Consider the following 20626-nt stretch of genomic DNA (forward strand, 5'->3'; position numbering starts at 1 on the left):
GAGTTGATTTCATTCTAGATGTGGACTGATAAGTTATCTTGTTTTCTGGCGTCACATGTGTGAATGCTTTACATATCTGAGATTTAGATGATGTTATTTGTATATACAGTACATGGGGGAGACCTTCATAGCTTGCACTACTCAGTGTACTACAATTCTTTTGGTATAGAAACAGATATATTCTTATTCACACAATGTTTACATTTAAAGAAGATTTGATCATAATATTAAATTATGCAAATTAGCACATATAGCTCCCGGCACGTATTATACATTCATCAAATACTTTTGCTTCAAATCCGCCTAAAGGAGGCATTTCATAAGACGTTTTTAAGATGTTAAATAAATCTTTGGTGTCCCCACAGTATTTATGTGAAGTTTTAGCTCAAAATACCATATAGGTCATTTATTATAACATGTTAAAATTGCCACTTTGTAGGTGTGAGCAAAAAATTTGCTATTTGTGGGTGTGTCCTTTAAAATGCAAATGAGCTGATCTCTGCACTAAATGGCAGTGCTGTGGTTTAAATGCAGATTAAGGTATTATCCCCTTCTGACATCACAAGGGGAGACAGATTTCAATTAGCTATTTTTTCACATGCTTGCAGAAAATGGTTTACCAAAACTAAGTTACTGGGTTGATCTTTTTGATATGTCCACTTTAAAGCCAAAAATTGCTTTTCATTTAGACACTTGTATGTGTACTTCTCTCAGGTATTGTAAAGTGTTGTAAGTCGACTTGCTGGTTGATAGGAATGTAGATCTTGTTTCATTTTGGGCGATGGGACAACAAACCAGAAACTTTATTTTACAATATTTGATGTTTCCCTAAAGTTGAGGTCCAAAATCTGTTGCTAGTGTGTTGGCTCGTCTGTTTGACTATCACAGCTGCTTTCACTGGATAGTTTTTCTCTCCTGTGCCTTAAAGAGAAACAGACTATCTGAATCACATGACCGTAGTTTGCACTGTTAAAGATTGACAGCATCTGAAGAGCATGCGGCAGTGCTGAATAGGAGTTTTTGATAAGATGTTTCGGCGGGTTATAATTTAATGATGGGTATCCGGTGTCCAGATGTAAATATCTGACTGACGCTGCAGTAAGGGTAAGGTGATATCTCCTGTCAGAACAGCAGTTGAGAGAGAGAGAGAGAGAGAGAGAGAGAGAGAGAGAGAGAGAGAGAGAGAGAGATGTAGCATTAAACTGAGTCACTGCAGTCACAGTGTTATCAGACAGAATCTGGTTGTTTGGGTATATTTTCAATGTGCTTTAAAAAAACCAGCAGCAAAGAACAACCATCATAACACACGAAAAGCAAGTCCAAACGTTTCTCGTGAACGTTGTGAAACACGACATGACAATGATTGCATGTAGAATTGAAATTAAACCACATACTGTATAGCAAATACCAAGTCTTGGTCTCGAGCCTGGCCTCAAGACCATTTTTTTATGGTTTTGGTCTTGTCTCGATCTTGATAGTCTTTGGTCTCTGTCTCGGCCTCGCCTTGGTCTCAGACTTAGTGGTCTTGGAATTTTATTTAAAGATCGGTCAAGACCACAACGGCGGGAATTACACTAAATTGCTGGTGCTTTGTCTGATTTATGTGTTAAAGAGGACATTTCACAAGAGTTTTTTAAGATGTAAAATAAATCTTTGGTGTCTCCAGAGTTTGTATGTAAAGTTTTAGCTCAGAATACCATATAAATAATTTGTTACAGCATATTGTAGGTGTAAGCAAAAATTGGTGTTTTTGGGTGTGTTCTTTTGATCTGATCTCTGCACTAAATGGCAGTGCCGTGGTTGGATAGTGCAGATTAAGGGGCGGTATTATCCCCTTATGACATCACAAGGGGAGATAAATTTCAATGATTTTTATGATATGGCCCTGATTTTTATGATATGGCCTCTTTAACATCTTAATTATGATTGCATAAAATAAACTTCTGGCTTTAAAGTAATCATTGACTGATTTCTTGTTTGATTTATTTTGTTACTGTTGTGCCGGTAAGAGATAAATTGGAGATAGTCCAAACAGAAATCTGTCAACAAAATTAATTCAAAGGCCCACAATATCCAAGATGTAATTCTATTCATTTTTGATTGTCTTGTCTCGATCTCAACTGTCTTTGGTCTCGGTCTTGTCTTGGTTTAGGGTGTCCTGACTAGGGCTGGAACGACGCGTCGACGTAGTCGATTACATCGATTACGTAATTACGTCGATTTGCCGGAAATGCGTCGATGCGTCGATGCGTCGCATTGTTTACGTTTTCAAATGAAGGCGGCTTCAGCTCCGACCGGATAATACAAGTGTCATACCAAACAGCCAGAACGTGATCAAAAGTGTGGGAATACTTTAAGCAGAGACCAAATAAAACACATACTGTGTAAAACTGAAATGGCATACCACAGCAGCGCAACATCTGTGCATGATCATCTTAAAAGAAAACAACCTGGAGCTCTCCGACCTCAGAATGACGCGACGGCAGCGTAAGTATTTGAATTTTTACAGTAAGTTTTTATACAACAATAGAATCAATGCAGGCATATATGGTGCTTAATACAGCTGTGTTTACATCTTAGTTTAAAGGCATTCCATGCAGTTTGACGTTTTTGTCAAACAGCGACCCCTAGAGTCACTGGGGAAAACTTGCAACTGTCGTAATTTCGCACGCCCACTCTGTACGTACCTGTAAGGATAGTGTTGGGCGTGAGATGGACTCCGAAGATAATGACCAGGGAATGTTTCACAATTTCATACAAATATTAGGCTACTGCATGTCTACTAAACTACAGATGATGGTAATAGGATAATAAGAAGTTTATGCCAAGTGTAGAGTAGGCATATAATAATAAAGTAGCCTACCGCGTTTGCTGGCTTATTACGTTTTTACAAGATTGCAGCTTAATCACAAGTAAACAGTCTATAGTCTAACGTTATGTCTACTGTATAATTTTATTTGTTTTTTAATTGTAATGTAAACATTACAAAATGCATTGACAAAGTTAATTGTATACGTTGCATTATTTCATAACATTGGCCGTTATTCGTTGGCCATAAGAAATCGAAATTAGACAAATGACTACGTACACATCACAACACAACACTTGAGTTTAGATGGCCAAAAAAAACATGTAAGAGAAACGAGTGTTTGTTGTTAGCAAGTCTGCTAAATGCTCTTATGATCGTAAGCTAGCTAGACCCTTGTTGAAGTTATTTTACTGGTCTAATTATCAACACTGAATGAATGAACAGCTTAGTAAAAAAATACACACTACAAGCAAGCGCAACCACATACAACATAGACCGCAAACAAATTTACAAATAAGAGATTTACTTACTTGCCCATCAACAAGATCGCCAGATCAGGATCCCTTTTGCATCCAGGGCTGTCTATTAGCTCACGCCAACGAGTAAAAACCTGACCGAGTGGGACTCTTGTCCGGTTCCTAACTCGGTCAGATTCTCTTTTTCGCTTTCTACTCTCTTCCGAACGGGTTTTCTTAGCTGTTTCCCTCATCGAGCATCACGTCTCAAATGCGCGCGTGCAGTTGTTGTTACAGGCTTGTTTGACTTCATGCAGCGCTGCAGGAACCGACAGCCGGGTGACGTCAAAGTGCCGTCTCGGATCATTCTCGCGGTACTTTTACGTCATCCGACTGCCGGTTCTTGCAGCGCTGCACGAAGTCGAACAAGCCTAACGTGTGTGACGTCGTTGCCGTAAAGCAAGTCGTGATTCTCGCGAGATTTGTCAGGGGCGGTTCTCTCAAGCTTGCATTGCTGGTTTTGGTAGCGGCGTCCTTCCCGAGCTTCAACAGGGGGATGATTCGCCATACTATGACTTCGTTTACCATCGAAATGACTTTGAAGCTGTTATATTAAGGTAAAATAACTGCATGGTGTGTCTTTAATACGAGCTGCGAGACGCCTGACAGACACGACATTGCATCGCGTCTGGGCAGTATGTTGAAACAGTAAATAAAGAGCGGGACATGTTTAACTTTTTATATTAAGAAGTTATGAAATAATAAGTTACTGTGTTACACTGAGATAGGCATGTGCCCGCGTGCACTGAAAGCCAGCTGGCAGCGCGGAGTTCCCATAGCTTATTTTTTTGCTATGCGCAGATATTATAAAAGCTCGTCTCGGTAGGTATTCCTGACATGCGTTTATTTAAAGTAACAGTAGCGTAAACGCCGTTTATAAAATATTAGAAGATCATGCTAACTAAATTTGTATTTACCCGAGACTTAAGAAAAGTTAAATGTTAAAGTTGATGCTAAATGAGAATGCAGTAACGTTACTACTGATAGTAATAATATTAACAGTAATAATATAATGGTTACATTTTATAATAAGGGTTCATGAATCACAATGAACTTATTTTTACTTCAGTCTGAACTAATGCTGAGTAAATGCATGTACTAATCAAAAACTAATGAAGAGTCATCATTAAGTACAACATGACATGTTTTTTAGTTAATGTATTAATAAACAATGATTTCATGTGAGTCATTTTGTAGTTAATGATGACTCTTCATTAGTTTATGATTAGCACTAGGGCTGGAACAATAAAGAGCGGGACATGTTTTTATATTAATAAGGAGTTATTATTCAGTTTGATTTATTTTTATTTTACTTCTTTAATATTAATATATTTTATTTGTTTAAGGTGAATAATGCCCCTTTTGCACTGTTTATGTTAGGCTGAATTAATGTTGGACTTGTTTTTATGTGATTTGTTATATTTTCCTTGGCACTGGCACTGTTTGTGTATTTGTTTAATTGAGAAAATGCTTCAATAAAATGTTGGCATTAATAGCAGATGATACATTTATTATTTGTAAAAAAAATCTTTAGACTATTCGATTAATCGAAAAAATAATCGATAGACTAATCGGTTGAAAAAATAGTCGAAATTTGCAGCTCTAGTCCTGACTATAACACTGGTAAATGCATTTGAGTCTAATAGCAAGGGTACCTGATGTACATACAGTATAAACTCTCTGTACTATACAGCATGCTAGTGATTCCCAACCGGGGGTACGCGTACCCCAGGGGGTACGTGAAGAGTTTCCAGGGGGTACGCGAAAAGATTTACATTTTGCTTTGATCTCATTAACTTTTAATAAAAATGTCTTTCGTTTGTCCAGTCATTGACCTACGATTGATTTTTGTGAGGAAAGCATTGTAAAAACAACAACTTTGTAATTTTAATCTTATCAATAATATAATTAGCCGTCAAGAGTAAATGCGCTGCATGATCCAAAACGCAATAGCGATGTCCAACTCAAGAACGATCTGACTATTTTTAATGAACCTGAATAGTTTCTAAAGACACAAAGTTTATTAACTATAATTAATGTTTAAATAATGTTATAATATTCATTCCCGCTGCCGTTGCATTTTCAAATTATGCAAAAAAAACTTTTGCATTGTTTTTGGCTAACATATTTTGTCCTGTATGATGTCTTTTTTGTATTTATAGAGAATGTCTTAAAACATTTTGTTTCTCTTTATATTTGAACAGAATAATTTAACTTATTTGCACACTTTAATTATCAGTAACTTAAATTGAGATTTTAGTAAATTTGGGGCATTTACTAAAAAGGACGTGAGAGCTCAATTCCAAATAAGCGCCGGAGTTGAAAATTTGCGTGTGATTTACTACAAAGGCGCAAATAAAATAGACAGGCACAATAATGACATAAGCACATTTCTCTAATGACCACTGCAATCTACTAAGAGCAGCGCAAATTAGTACAGGGTCGCAAATTAGAGACCTCGGCAGGACATCGCAATGAAAATGCGGACTGCGGAGTGTGAAATTCCAGCTAAGTAAAAGTACACTATGAACCGGAAAGATGAAGGGTAAAATAAGTTTTGAAATACCTGATTTTACTTCTCCTCGTGACTTCTCCTCCTCTTTTCTCCAGCAAATTAAACATAGCATGGCTTGGCAAACTATATATTTATTTTAAAGTATGTTTCTCTGGCAAAATGTAATACTCTCCTCGCATTAACGTTAACGTAGGAAAACTTCCACAAATGCATATGCAATAAGGTCGCAAAAATAACACCTTTTCAGAGCTAAATATCTATTGCGTGTCTTTAGTAAGTTCAGTCGTTATTTAACGTCAAAATTATGGTTTGCGCAAGCTGTTAGTAAATCTGGCCCTTAAAGGGGTCATATGATGAATTTTTTAAATTTGTAAAATAAGTCTTTGGCGTTCCCAGAGTCCATATTGGAAGTTTTATCTCAAAACACCCTACAGATAATTAATTATAGCATGTCAAAATGGCACATTTTGTAGGCCTGAGCAAAATGTGCTGTTTTTGGGTGTGTCTTTTAATATGCAAATGAGCTGATAAAATGCAAACACTGATCGCAATGGTAGTGGTTTGTTGAAATAAACATGCTTCATCAGTTAGTGCTATTTACTTTAGTATTTAAAATTAATTAGTTAATTAAAATTACTAATTATTAGTCTTTAAAACACAACTTTGGTTTAGTTTCGATGAAGGGGTACTTGAGCCTTACTGATAGGGCTGTGGGGGTACTTAGGGCTAAAAAGGTTGGGAACCACTGTGCTAGATTGTTACAATTCCTGAGGAAATTGTGAGTGCTGTTTGATGTATTCATGATGCTGTCTGAACTTGACTGAAATGCACAGAAGTTTTGAGTGATATAGTAATAGTGACTTGTGCTTTAGCAAACAGAAGTTATGGTCCATATGTTGTCAGTCCAGAGCACATAAAGCTGTACTGCAGAATTAAATGCTAAATGGGATTTTTAAGAAGCTTGAAGCCGTTAACTTGATATTTTATTTATAGATTTTGCACTGGCTTGTTTCCTCGTGGCGTAGGAGTGACTGTGTATGTGTGAACTGAAACTATGTAATCCTGTTAAAATGACAGATGCACATGACAGAGTCTGCAGATGCACCACTTCTGCGTCTGAATCATCCACATTTACTCCTCATTTATGCAGACACTTTTATCTATAGTGATTTAAGGAGCGATGTCAGTAGGCGGGGCTTCTGCTATAGACCACAGTTTGTAGTTCATAAAAATAACTACAAATATAATTATGTCACATATCCCTTTTTACCAGTGCTGTCTTCGTGTCAGCCCCAAAGCTGGAGCAAACGCTCGACCAGACCTCAATGGCTCAGGTTTCCACCAAATAAAACTGAATGCATTGCGTCACCAGGGTTATAACACTATACTGTGCCGCGTGTTATGTTGTATCACTTTGTGTTGTGTTAAATGTGTTATAAAGAGTGCCGCAGGGATGACATATTTTAAGACAAAGCCCATAAGCGACTTAGCACTGTAGGTTCCATCAAAGTCAATGTTTTATTTTTTAATGAGGTTTTGGTTAAACTCCTTTAGTTAACACAAGCCCAAGATGTTATATATATTATAACATTTTATAAAATACATTTTATTTATCAATAAATATCATAACTAAACCTAAGGGTATAAGGGTACTAACTAGGGATGCCACAACTCTCAATATATTATTGAACCGTTCGGTTCGACCCCCACGGTCCAATACGTGCATGTGAGTTGCGGTTTTTCGGTTTATCCATCCAAATCTATCAGTTTTATATTCCCTGCACTCTTTGTTAATGTGCGCGTCCGCGTGATCTGCACGCTTATAAACGCCACAGCGAGTTGTCCAGTCACTCTGCGCTAGCTGCGTTAACTCTGCTTGCAATGCTGGTGTCAGATTTCATTCGCGTGCACACAACCAACATCACTACATTGTATAATTTTATACGTTTTGTTTAAATTTGTAAGATATTTGCAGTAAAATATCCAAAAACCACTAGTCCGGTGTTATATATTTTGTTCAGCTGATTACTAACAATGTCTATAATGTTTTCAACTACTTGTAAACTATGAGAAAATTGCTGCCCTAAACAGTGACACACGGGGCAGTGCAGTCGCCTGTAAATGACGTTAATATCTACGTTACCCTTTGTTACCGCCTTTACTGACGTAAAAACCACATGACAACAGTGTCGTGGACAAAAGCGGAAGTCTGTCGGGCCACTCGCTTTCTTTATGGTAAGTTTGTTCATCTGAACACTTAATTCTGTGCTGTGTTAACAAACCATCATATTGGACTAATACTGTAACATCTATGACTAACAATTGCGTTTTGAACATTACATTAAACCTTACATAATGAAAAAAAAAACGATGTCATCAAACACAACATTTACAGTCGTGGCCAAAAATATTAGCACCCTTGGTAAATATGATCAAATAAGGCTGTAAAAAATTCATCTGCATTGTTAATCCTTTTGATTTTTTATTTAAAAAATTCACAAAAATGTATCCTTTCATTGGATAATAGGAATTTAAAATGGAGGGGAAATATCATTATGAAATTAATGTTTTTCTCAAATTCTCGTTGGACAGAATTATTAGCACCCCTAGAAATTCTTATTGGTAAAATATCTCTGAAGTATATTCCCATTCATTTTCACAATTTTCAGAACTCCAGCATGATTGTAAACACAAAATCATTCAGCTCTGGCTTCTGTTTCACAAAAATATAAAGAGGAGGGGAAACAAAGCCTAAATTCCCCTAATCATCCATCACAATGAGAAAAACCAAAGAATATATTTCTGATGTGCAGCAAAAGATAATTGATCTTCACAAATTGGTGAAGTGGCTTTAAGAAAAGAGCTAGAGCAGTAAAAATGACCATTTCCATCATCAGGGCAATAATTAAGAATTTCCAACCATCAGAAAATGTTACAAAACTGCCTGAAAGAGGACCTATGCCTATATGGTCCTAATGTGCGGTGAGAAGGAGAGTTTGAGTAGCTAAAGACTCTCCTAGGGTCACAGCTGGAGAATTGCAGAAAATTGTTGAGCCTCTGGTTCAGAAAACCTTTTTAAAAAATTGTCAAACAGAACCTACATCAACACATGTTGTTTGGGAGGGTTACAAGAAAAATTCTCCTAGCTCATTCAAAAACAAACTAAAGCATATTCAGTTATCAGTCATGACTGGGACTTTAAATGGGAATGGCTTCTATATTCAGATGAAACTAAAAAATGAGCTTTTAGCAGCAAACACTCAAGATGGGTTTGGTAAACACAGAGAAAAAAAGTACCCCATGTGTACAATGAAATATACTGCTGTGTTTTTTATGTTGTGGGCCTATATTTCTGCTGGAGGTTCTGGACATCTTGTTACAATACATGGCATCATGGATTCTATCAAATACCAACAGATAAAAAATCAGTAAGTGATTGACTCTGTTAGAATTCTTATAATGGGCCATGTTTGGATCCTCTTAACTGTACAATAACCAAAACACAAACCTCAAAAACAACACAAAAATGGGTCACTGAGCTCAAAACCAAGCTTCTGCTAAAGCCATTCCACTCTTCTGACCTGAACCCCACAGAAAATGAGAGGAGTGAACTGAAGAGGAGAAGCACCAACATGTAGCTGGGAATCTAAAAGGTCTGAAGTGATTCTGGATGAAGGAATGGTCTCTGATCTCTTGTTAGGTGTTTTCTTACCTCATCAGGCATTATAGGAGAAAATTTAGACCTGTTAAACTGGCAAATGGAGGTTTTTAAAAGTATTGAATAAAAGGGTGCTAATAATTTTGGACAATGTGTATTAGAGAAAAACATTTATTTCATAATCATATTTCCCCCCATTTTAAATTCTTATTATCCAATAAAAGAATACATTTTTGTGAATTTTTTTAATGAAAAATCAAAAGGATTAACAATGCAGATGAATTTTCACAGCCTTATTTGATCATATTTACCAAGGGTGCTAATATTTTTGGCCACGACTGTATAAAACTTGATTACTTTACCTCATGTGTAACACGATTTCTCGTTCCCGTCTGATTGATGGGCATCAGCGTTTGAGTTAAAGACTACAAATCCCATCAGTCCACGCTGCTTCAGAGCGTCATTAATCTACGTCATTGTTATTGATTTGATCTGGTGCCCTCTAGCGGCGCGGATTATACAAATTGTATCTTTAATTAATTTTTTTGTTTTAGAATGGTTTATGTCATACATTTTCTTTGGGAGGCCACCAAAGGCACAAGGGGGACACACGTGGAACCTCTGTTTTACGACATAAAACACACCAGTAACAAATCAGTGTCATAAACCTTTGTTAAAACACAGAGCGCATTATTTCTTTTGCTATAATCCAAAAGTCTAAAGTGAAAATGAATGGGCTTTTCGGCATTGGATCCAGTGTCGCGCTAACTTCTGAGTTCGTCTACAAAAATATGTCATCCCTACGGCACTATTAATTAGGGCTGTGACGATTAATTGCGTTTCCCATTAAAATTACTAATTGATTCTGAGTCGCAAGGCTCCAATTCTGTGTTACATGCACAGCTTGTGCGTGTACTACAGCGTTTCAATCAGTAGGAAGTCTTATCAACCTAAAATCATAATGAGTCAGAGTCGTTTATAAGGTGCATTTAAAAAAGCAACACTTGTTAAACAAAATCATTCAAAATAATCTTTATTATAATGAAAATACCAAAAACATTTTGAAGTACAGCGATATAAATATGCATTGTCTGAAATAGTGTTTATAATGGTACTTCTTCTGCGGCACAAATAGAGTTTCTGCACGAGAGCGCCCTCTGGTTTTTGGATGTGCCGGCATTTCACCGTAATTCATTAAAATTCATTCATTAAAGGTGCAGTGTGTAAATTTTAGCGGCATCTAGTGGTGAGGTTGCGAATTGCAACCAACGGCTCAACCCACTGCTCACCCTTCACTTTTGAAACGCATAGAGAAGCTACAGTAGCTGCCACCATAAAAACATGTCGTCATCTGAGACAAAAAAGTTTGTCCGTTCAGGGCTTCTGTAAAAACGTGGTGGCACAAAATGGCGACTTCCATGTAAGGGGACCCTCGTGCATGTAGATAAAAACATCTCATTCTAAGGTAATAAAAACATAACGATTCATTATAAAAAGGTCTTTATACACCTATGATAATGTAGTTTTGTATATTATATTGCATTTCTGTCAAAAGATCCTTCTAAAAATTACACACTGCACCTTTAAGAAAACACGCATTTGCACGATTAATCGTCCCAAAATTTTAATTTGCAACTTGCGTGTTATAATGAAGCAGGTACTTTACACTGAAAAAAATTATTCATTGAATTTAATCAATTTTTTTAAGGTAAGTGGTTGCAATCAATTTATTTAAGCTACATTTAAACAAAAGTTTTATATTTTATTTTACTTTACTAATCTTTTTTGCTTAAATGTAGCTTAAATAAATTGATTGCAACCACTTACCTTAAAAAATTGATTAAATTCAATGAATCATTTTTTTCAGTGTAGGAAATTATGTGCTTTTTCATTCAAAACATAATAAATTTGCCTAAAAACACAAAATAATTGCTATGAACATTAATAAAAAATCAGTTTATGTCCGATAAATTCTGTCATTTACTTCGCTTTTGTAAAAACATCTTTATAATAGCAACATAATAATAATAATAATAATAATAATAATAATAATATGGAATTTCTTTTGGCAACTTTTTTCAAACCTATTAGAGTTCAGCTTTAGCTGTTTCTGGACATTTATTTTATTTAATGTTTACTTAAAGTTGCTTGGAAAGGTTTTACCATGTTACGATGGTAAAATGCATTAGATGGCTGTGCTTTATTGATATATTGATATTATGCAACAAAGTCAGGTGTTTGTGGGTTGTACTAAGTTAGTTGCTCAGTCATGTTCACCATCTGCGTGTTGTTTCTTGTTCACATTTGAAAAGGATTTGAAAGAGCTCAGCTGTGTGTCGCAGGAAGTTTTCTGCACTTCCTCCAGTTTGTGTCTTTCTGAAAGGCCTGTAGACTCTGGGTGTGTGTTTGTGTGTTTGTGTGCGTGCATGCTGTTCACTCAAGTAAGATGTGCTGACTTTCTGTTTCCTCTTTTGGTTTGGTTCAGGTCTTAATCGGTGCTGTGTTTTGCTCAACATCTCTCAGGACCTTTGGAGTGTTTGTTTCTTGCACAGCTGTTTGGAAAGAGGAATCTCACTTCCTCCTCTGGACTTTTGATCTCAGTTTGACTGTCAATAATATCATTGTAACCTTTTAGTTTTGCCGACACCAACCTCATCTGAACCACAATTTTGTAACCTACATTTCAGTATTAGATTGAGAGTTAACCTCATTCGTTTGCTATGCAGTACTTTGTGCAGGACAGGTATACAAAGCCATTGCAAGAGTTTAGTTTTATATACTTTACATGTGTTCTTGTGTTACTGTGGCAGTCACAAACCTTAGTGCTCAAGGGGGTGATAGAGTTTACTTCATTGCTATTTTATGTAATGTGAACCTGGACCGGACCACATAACCAGTCTTAAGTCACACGGGTATATTTTGTATCGGAAAAAATACATTGTATGGGTCAAAATTATTGTTTTTTTATTGTCTTTTATGGCAATAATCATTAGGATATTAAGTAAAGTTCATGTTCCATCCTACAGTAAATATATCAAACATTTATTTAACGTTAATTATATGTATTGCTGAGGACTTAATTTGATCAACTTTAAAGGTGATTTTTTTCAACGTTTGAATTTTTTGCACCCTCAGATTCCAGATTTTTAAATAGTTGTATCTTGGCCAAATATTGTCCTATCCCAACAAGCCATACATCAATGTGTTATTTATAAGAATGCATGAAAATTTTCCCTCATCACTGGTTTTGTGGTCCAGGGTCAGAGATAATATATAGTTGGGTGATTCTCACGAAAACTTGGTTTTAAACATGTCAAGCATGAAAATGTAAAAATTGCTTAAATTTACTTTTTTTCCCACCAGACATTGAAAAACAAAGTCTGGAGTAAATGGGAACATTAATTTAAAAACTTTTACTTATCATTTAACACTTTTTGTAACATAATTTAAAAAGTTAGTCCTAAAAAATCTCATTACCGCAACAGACAGAAAACATCAACAATAACATATTTTCAAAATGACATGACAAACCTGAAAGAACATAATTTGGAGAATCTGCACATGCATTTAAAATCAAAGTATTATGCTTCTATTAATTAAATTAACATTTAATAAGCATCTGTTGCGGTAATGATAATCAAAATGTCGTGTAAGCATTCTGACAAGACAATATTTCAAATTAACTGTAAAAAAATGATCTTACCTGGTAGCCATCTTGAAGTAACTGGTCCATGTGCTTGGTCACTCAAAATCAACTTTATTAAAATTCTGTATGTGTGCTTAAACTGTTCTCAAAAAGTGTTGCGGAGGATGAGAACATCAGGCATGGACACATCATTTTCCTAATTTTTCTCCATTATTATTATACATTAATATTCAGTAAATATTTTTTTCTGTCATCTAAAGTAGTCTAGCAAAACATCCATTTATTTTTTTTCTTAATATTTTTGTGTTAATTTGATTAAATTACAACATAACGCATGTTCAAACACAGCCGGACACATTCAGGGTTTATACAGGAATCCTTAAGTTAAATTTACTACTTTTTACTACCTTTTTTACTACCTTCAGAATATTTTTTAAAACCATCACGACACTGAATTGCAAGTGTTAATCAGCGACCTTTCTATTATTTACACAGATTTTGACATATATAACATACAAAAAAGAATTAAAGTGAAAAAAATTCTTCTGACTGAAATATTTTTCAGGCCAAGTCATATTCCTTTACCTAACACTTTATGTAGGAGAGACCAATAGCATTTTAAGGGGAGATTTTTTTGCCATAAATTCCATATTGAAGTCTCATGTGGCATATAGACCCCTTCACGGTTCACGTCACAGGCTGTTCCCACTGCGCATGTCGGGGTCAGAAAAGTCATTACAGCAGATTGAGTTGCGTATTATTCAGTATCGTCAAAAATGCCTACTTACGTCGTGGGCTGTGAAAATCGCACCAGGTCTTCCGTTAAGTTTTCGCGATTCATGCAGAAACTCAAAAACAAAAAAATACAGCATTTGCGTCTGCAAGCAATTAACGTGCAGACTGTGACAATACAAAGATCAAAGAGGCTTGTGTTTGTAGTGCTCACTTCATTTGAGGTAAGTCATCATTTTTCAGCACTGTTAGATTAAATTATAAAGCCTAAATGGTATGAACAGTTCGACCCCGTGCTGCGCGCGCACCCGATAGTCATTCAATGTTTACAAACCTTGAAGGGGTCTATAGGTAGCTGTAGTTTGCAGGGCATTTCAGATTGGCGAAACAGCTAAATAACTCACTATACTGTATAAAAAGAAAACATGAATATCACCACCTTTAATGAATCTTTTATTAATTATTTATTAATTGTAAATGTATTTATTTTAGCATTTACTAATAATTTTTTAATCAAAGTTGAAACTGTTAACATTAATGAATGCACCATGAACCACCATCAATTACTGTAATGACATAAACAAGAATTAATTAATGATTATATACTCTATATTTTTCATTGTTTGTTTATGTTATATAATGCATTTACTAATGTGATCAAATACAACTTTTTCATATCATATTATTCAGTACACATAAACGAATAATCCAGGGTCTGTTCTGTTCACACAACAGCTAACAGTCACAGCTCTAATACAGTAACGTTATGTATGAATATAAACCCTGAACGAGTAACTCGAGTCAAACTCGTGTAGAATTCGCACAGGATGTCTGTAACCATAGTGACAGGTGTAAATTGAATGACTGTACCTTTATCAACAAATTATGTTACAATAGAGGCAGCGCTGATGTGCTAGTTTATGCGCAATGTTTCTGCTGTTTACTTTCTCCTAAGACCTAAATGGTCGTGTTTATATGAGGATATTTGCAAAGACGGGATTTTTGAGGCATGTGTGTTATTTAAGGCCAATAAAGCGGCAAAAATACGTACAACACAAGCTCAATGAGAAACGAATGCGCGGCTAGCGTGAGCCCTCCTGCGACACAGAAACAGCGGACGCACTGTTGTTTGTGTTTGAATGGCTTAAAATCGCTTATTTTTAAACTGCTGTGCTTAAATATATGTACAATGTTACGTTTTTGTGACCACACGCAAATGCAACTGCAAGAACCGACAGGTGGATGACATCAAAGTCCCGCGAGAGCATTTCGGAAGCAGTCTCCTCTTATGATTCCTCGTCAATCGCTCTCAAGGGATTTGGATGTCATCTGCCTTTTGGTTGTTGTGGCGCCACATGAAGTTTACCCACGAGTTAAACAAACCCGTTGTACCAGCCACTGGCTATATCAGCATAGCATTAAAAAGCGTGCCGCGGATGATCAGTAACGTGAGAAATCATTTACCCCCAAAATACAGGACCCCTTACGTTAGTCATACTGTGCAAAGACACGCAATTACCTGTTTGGTTTTCTTAGCCCACGAACTGAAAGGCTTGCCAATCTTCATCATTTCGCTAAGCCAAGTCAATCGTCTTTTACACCTTTATCGATCTTCAAAACATCGGAGCCTTTCTGCATTATAAGTTTGACCATGCTAGCTAAAATAAACTTTTACCTCAGCTTAACGTGATACAGTCAGAAAACCCGGAGTGGATCCGGTCCGTAGTGATTACAGAACGCTTACAGCGGATAGAGGAACGTGATTCGGCTCCACTCCAGGCTTTGATCACATCCCAGAGACGAAAGATCTTTGATTATTTGCCCAGATATGCAGGTGATTTTAACTAATTTCCAGGCATCATAACATTACAAAAGGCAATCGAAAATTTACTACCTCGTCAGATGACGCTTACTACTTTTTACTACTTTTTACTGGCCTTAATTTGGCATAAATTAATGTACTACCTTTTACTACCTTTTACAACCCCGCGGAAACCCTGACATTGCGGTAATGAGAATTTCAGCAGAAAATGAGATAAAATTTCCAATTATAAATTCTTATGTTGAAATCACACATTGTGCAAGGTAGAACACAGTATTGTGTTAATTCTGATGCTTTTTAATGTTACTATATTACACATTTTAAAGCTAAAATCATTAGTGCCATGGTGTTTCAATGGTTTCGTGAGAATCACCCAGTTGTAGGTTGTTTAGATTTTTGTAGGTCCTTTTTTTTTAGGTATTATCTGGTAAGAGTAAAAAAATGAAGCCATCTTGAGTTTTTTGGGCGCCAATAGATACCTGCAGATTTTCTATAGAGACTTAGATTTGCGTAGAGACACAATACGTTTCATGCGTTTACATACACTGTAAAAAAAACTTTTACTGCCTTCAAATTTTTTGTTAAATCAACTCAGATTTACAAGTCATGTCAACGGAGATGAGTTGTCACAACTTATAAAATATAGTTGAGAAAAGTCAACTTAATTTTATTAGTTATAACAACTCACCTGTAGTTATAACAACTCATCTCTAGTCAAGATAAATAATAGTAAGTTGAAATGACTTGTAAATCTGAGTTGATTCAACAAAAACTTTTTAAGCAGCAAAGTTTTTTTTACAGTGTACTTTTGAAGACTTCCAACTTTACGAGTCATTCTTAAGATCCTACAACTTTATTTTTATATTTTATAGCAACTTCTAACTGGTCAAAAAAGTTGTTAATTCAAAGAAGAAATTTTTACAGTATGTTAGGGTGGTCTTTATTTTTCAACTTTTAAAAGTTCATGCTCTCAGCCCACCAATATGTTTGAATAAATAAATTTTTTTTTTTTTCAATATTAAAGGAATATTCCATTTTCTTAAAAGAAAAATCCAGATAATTTACTCACCACCATGTCATCCAAAATGTTGATGTCTTTCTTTGTTCAGTCGAGAAGAACTTATGTTTTTTGAGGAAAACATTGCAGGATTTTTCTCATTTTAATGGACTTTAATAGAGCCCAACATTTAATACTTAACTCAACACTTAACAGTTTTTTTCAACAGAGTTTCAAAGGACTCTAAAAGATCCCAAACGAGGCAAAAGGGTCTTATCTAGCGAAACGATTGTCATTTTTGACAAGAAAAATAAAAAATATACACTTTTAAAGCACAACTTCTCGTCTAGATCCGGTCGTGATGCGTCAGCGTGACCCCACGCAATACGTCATGACGTCAAGAGGTCACAGAAGACGAACGCGAAACTCCGCCCCAGTGTTTACAAGTGTGTTGAAAGAGGACCGTTCCTACGTTGTTGTATGTCAACTGATACTAATTAATGTCTTTGTGTCAGTTTATTGTTTACAATGGTCCGCAAATGTGCGTTTTATATATGTAACACGTGACCTCCCTACGTCACTACGCATTTACGTTAGGTCGCGCTGGACCGGACCTAGATGAAAAGTTGTGGTTTAAAAGTACATATTTGTTATTTTTCTTGTCAAAAATGACAATCGTTTTGCTAGATAAGACCCTTATGCCTCGTTTGGGATCATTTATAGTCCTTTAAAACTCTGTTGAAAAAAACTGTTAAGTGTTGAGTTAAGTATTAAATGTTGGGCTCTATTAAAGTCAATTAAAATTAGAAAAATCCTGCAATGTTTTCCTCAAAAAACATAATTTCTTCTCGACTGAACAAAGACAGACATCAACATTTTGGATGACATGGTGGTGAGTAAATTATCTGAATTTTTCTTTTAAGAAAATGGAATATTCCTTTAAATAATATTTAGAGGTTACTGAAGACCTTTGTGTCAAACTTCATTCACGTATTATGTGATACTTTGTGCTAGCATGTATAATTGTTTAATAAAATATACTTGTGGCAGTAATGGAGAGACTGAAATAACTGGAACAAAGTTACCCTGCAAGAAGCAAATTGTGTGTTGTGCATTTTTAAATGGTACAGTTTTTGCAAAAATATGTGATTTTGGCAATATTCAAAGGCTTTGAGCAACCTCTAGATGAACATATATATATATAGCAAAAGCAATAATTGCTTTTCATCAACTCATGAACCCTCCTGCAATTCCCTCACAAACCCCAGTTTGGAAAACCCTGATTTTCTAAACTTTTCATTTGTTTTATCTCTTATGAAGGAATTTTGCATCATCTTTCTGAACCGTCTTAATTATCTTATCTTTTTTCTTCCTGTCTTCATGTCCAGGGCTGGATTTCTAATGTAAAAGGTGGCAGCTTCACTTCTCAAGGGAACCACATCAAATCCAGCTGCAGTCTGGTGGCCTTTAACACAGATCAGGCTGGTAAGAGCACTTTAACATGCATTTAATAATCTGATCTGGGATCAGGAAATCTCAGTTTACACGCTTTGGAAACCAGTTTCTCTCGGCCGGTAATTCTTGTAAACAGGGTTTTATCTGAAAATCTCATACTGTCCTGGTTGGTATGTTTAGGTGGTGGAATTGTCGGCTTGTCCTCTTTGAATCCTGGATCTGATGGGAAATGGACTGTGACACAGATTCCATGTCATGCTGGTAATACGTCCTGTCCTACTAACAATTACACACAATGCATGTGAAAAATACAACAAATGTATATTTCTTACAGGGGCGGAGTGGGACCAAAAAATCTACCGGGAAATTTCGTATACCACCGGCCCTCCGTGGTAAAAAAAATGTCTCGTAGCCTATTTGTAGTAAAACTAGGGTAATACAAATCGTAATCAATTTGCCCAAAAAAAAAAACATTTTCATAATAATAATAAAATCATTAAATCATGGCTAATTTTCCTAAATGAGTAACTATACAAAATGATACCTGGTTGAAGACGGAGATGCGCACCTCAATCAGCTATTACATAACAGAGCGAGACCACTGACCAGAGATAAATGTGCTCATAAACGGAGTAATATGGAATAATTTGTGCATCTTTAAATAGCTGTAAGAATATTTCCTTTAAATATAATTTTGTCATATAAAGTTTTGAGAGATAATAATGTTTTTTTCCACGGTTATTGCTTATTTGTTTTAACGTGTTTGTCGCATTACCTCAGAGTTTATTTCAGTAATATTGCTTATTTTCCCGCTAATAATAATACAATTTACATGCCAATCCTGCTTCCTTGTCTTTTTATTAATTTCATTATGCTGTAATGTTAATTTATATGTGGATATTTATTGGCATATGAGACGTTCATTGCCGTTATATTATCTCGTCTAATATTCAAATCATATCCGGACCGGAATAATGTGTGCATCTTTGAATAACTGTAAGAATACAGTTCATTTGAAAATAATTTTTGTCAAAGTTTTGAGAAATAATAATGTTGTGAGGATATTTATATATTTCAGTTGAATACTCTCGTCTATTAATATGGAAATCTAATAGAAATCTAATAGTAGGAAATATAAAATGTGATACTGCAAAGTTACCCTTCTAAATTTTATTTATGATATGTAGCCATATGGAGATAAACCTTTGCAAATGTGCTGATTTTATCCATTCAAGTACTGATCACCAGGCTAGAGATTTTAAACATCCGTAATCCACACTTTCTATCAAATTAATGGATCAATCCGACCGCATATGTACTGAAATAGCAGGTATTCGGCGACGCGGCTTTTCACATCAAAGGCCGACAGGCTATGCAATTTGGAGAGGGGCCGTTCAATAATCCCCCTATATTTTTTTAAAATCCTAACATGGTTGTACCTGCCGTTGAGCAAAGAGGCTGCACAGTTTGACCAGCGGGAAGCGGCCGCACATCAGGCCGCCAGACGGGGTTGCTATATAACTTGCCAACCCTTGCAATGTATAACTATTATCAGACCGGCCCTCGCAGCCTCAAAACACTACCGGCCCACCGGGAAATGTCCCGACTCTCCCGATGGCCACTCCGCTACTGATTTCTTATATCATATATATATATTTGTACAGGTCATCTAACATGCTTGAATCTGTAATGTTATACTATAAGATTGTAAGCAAAGTTTGATACCTGCAGTAAATATAAAAGCTGCTTGGTTCCTCCCGAAAGGGATGCGACCCAGATGAATTTGTCCTCATTTTCTTTCTGATCTTCATGTCTCAGACCAGGTGACTGACCTGGACTTCTCTCCATTTGATGACCATCTGCTGGCAACCTGTTCGGCTGATGAGACCGTAAGTCCTGACTTCTGGTGCAAAGTCTGGTCCATGTTGTGTATTTATGATTTGTTACCAAAAAAAACCCCTAATGGTATGTACGGGTGCACGTGTTTATTTTGAATTGGACGGCTTTATATTTGAAGTGTTAAGCACAGGAAGTTCAGTTTATAAGAATGTGCATCGTCTGGAGAAAAGAGTCTTTGTGTGTTTATTCATAACAGCTGCTGCAGTGTTGTGCTGTTTCATCTTTTCACCCTAACACGAAATAAACACACACAGGGTTGGTTATCTGGATGTGTGGTTTTATAAATTAAATTTTTAGTAGCTATAACCAACCACACAGATGCTAAGATACTTTGTTGGCAGATGGTTTGGACACCTGGGTGAATTTTTAACCTCAAATACGAAAAGTGACTGCACAGTGAAACACGCACACACATGCACACGCACACACACACACACACACACACACACACACACACACACACACACACACACACACACACACACACACGCACACACACACGCACACACACACGCACACACACATGCACACACACATGCACACACACACACAACACACAAGATTACTAATGAATTCTG

At 36.0% G+C, this 20626-nt stretch overlaps 1 protein-coding gene across 2 annotated transcripts in view; it reads left to right on the top strand.

The window, feature by feature from the left end:
* The window catches only part of LOC141362940 (mitochondrial import inner membrane translocase subunit tim16-like), a 218865-nt gene that overhangs the window by 845 nt on the left and 197394 nt on the right, over positions 1–20626 (top strand). For both annotated transcript variants that reach the window (XM_073865228.1, XM_073865226.1), the window contains exons 2-4: positions 18083–18179; positions 18330–18410; positions 19968–20038. In XM_073865228.1, the coding sequence (XP_073721329.1) occupies positions 18083–18179; positions 18330–18410; positions 19968–20038 (249 nt within the window). The remainder of the gene's footprint in view (positions 1–18082; positions 18180–18329; positions 18411–19967; positions 20039–20626) is intronic.

Source organism: Misgurnus anguillicaudatus, unplaced genomic scaffold (genome assembly GCF_027580225.2).
Source record: "Misgurnus anguillicaudatus unplaced genomic scaffold, ASM2758022v2 HiC_scaffold_29, whole genome shotgun sequence".
In the NCBI taxonomy this organism is placed as follows: Eukaryota; Metazoa; Chordata; class Actinopteri; order Cypriniformes; family Cobitidae; genus Misgurnus; species Misgurnus anguillicaudatus.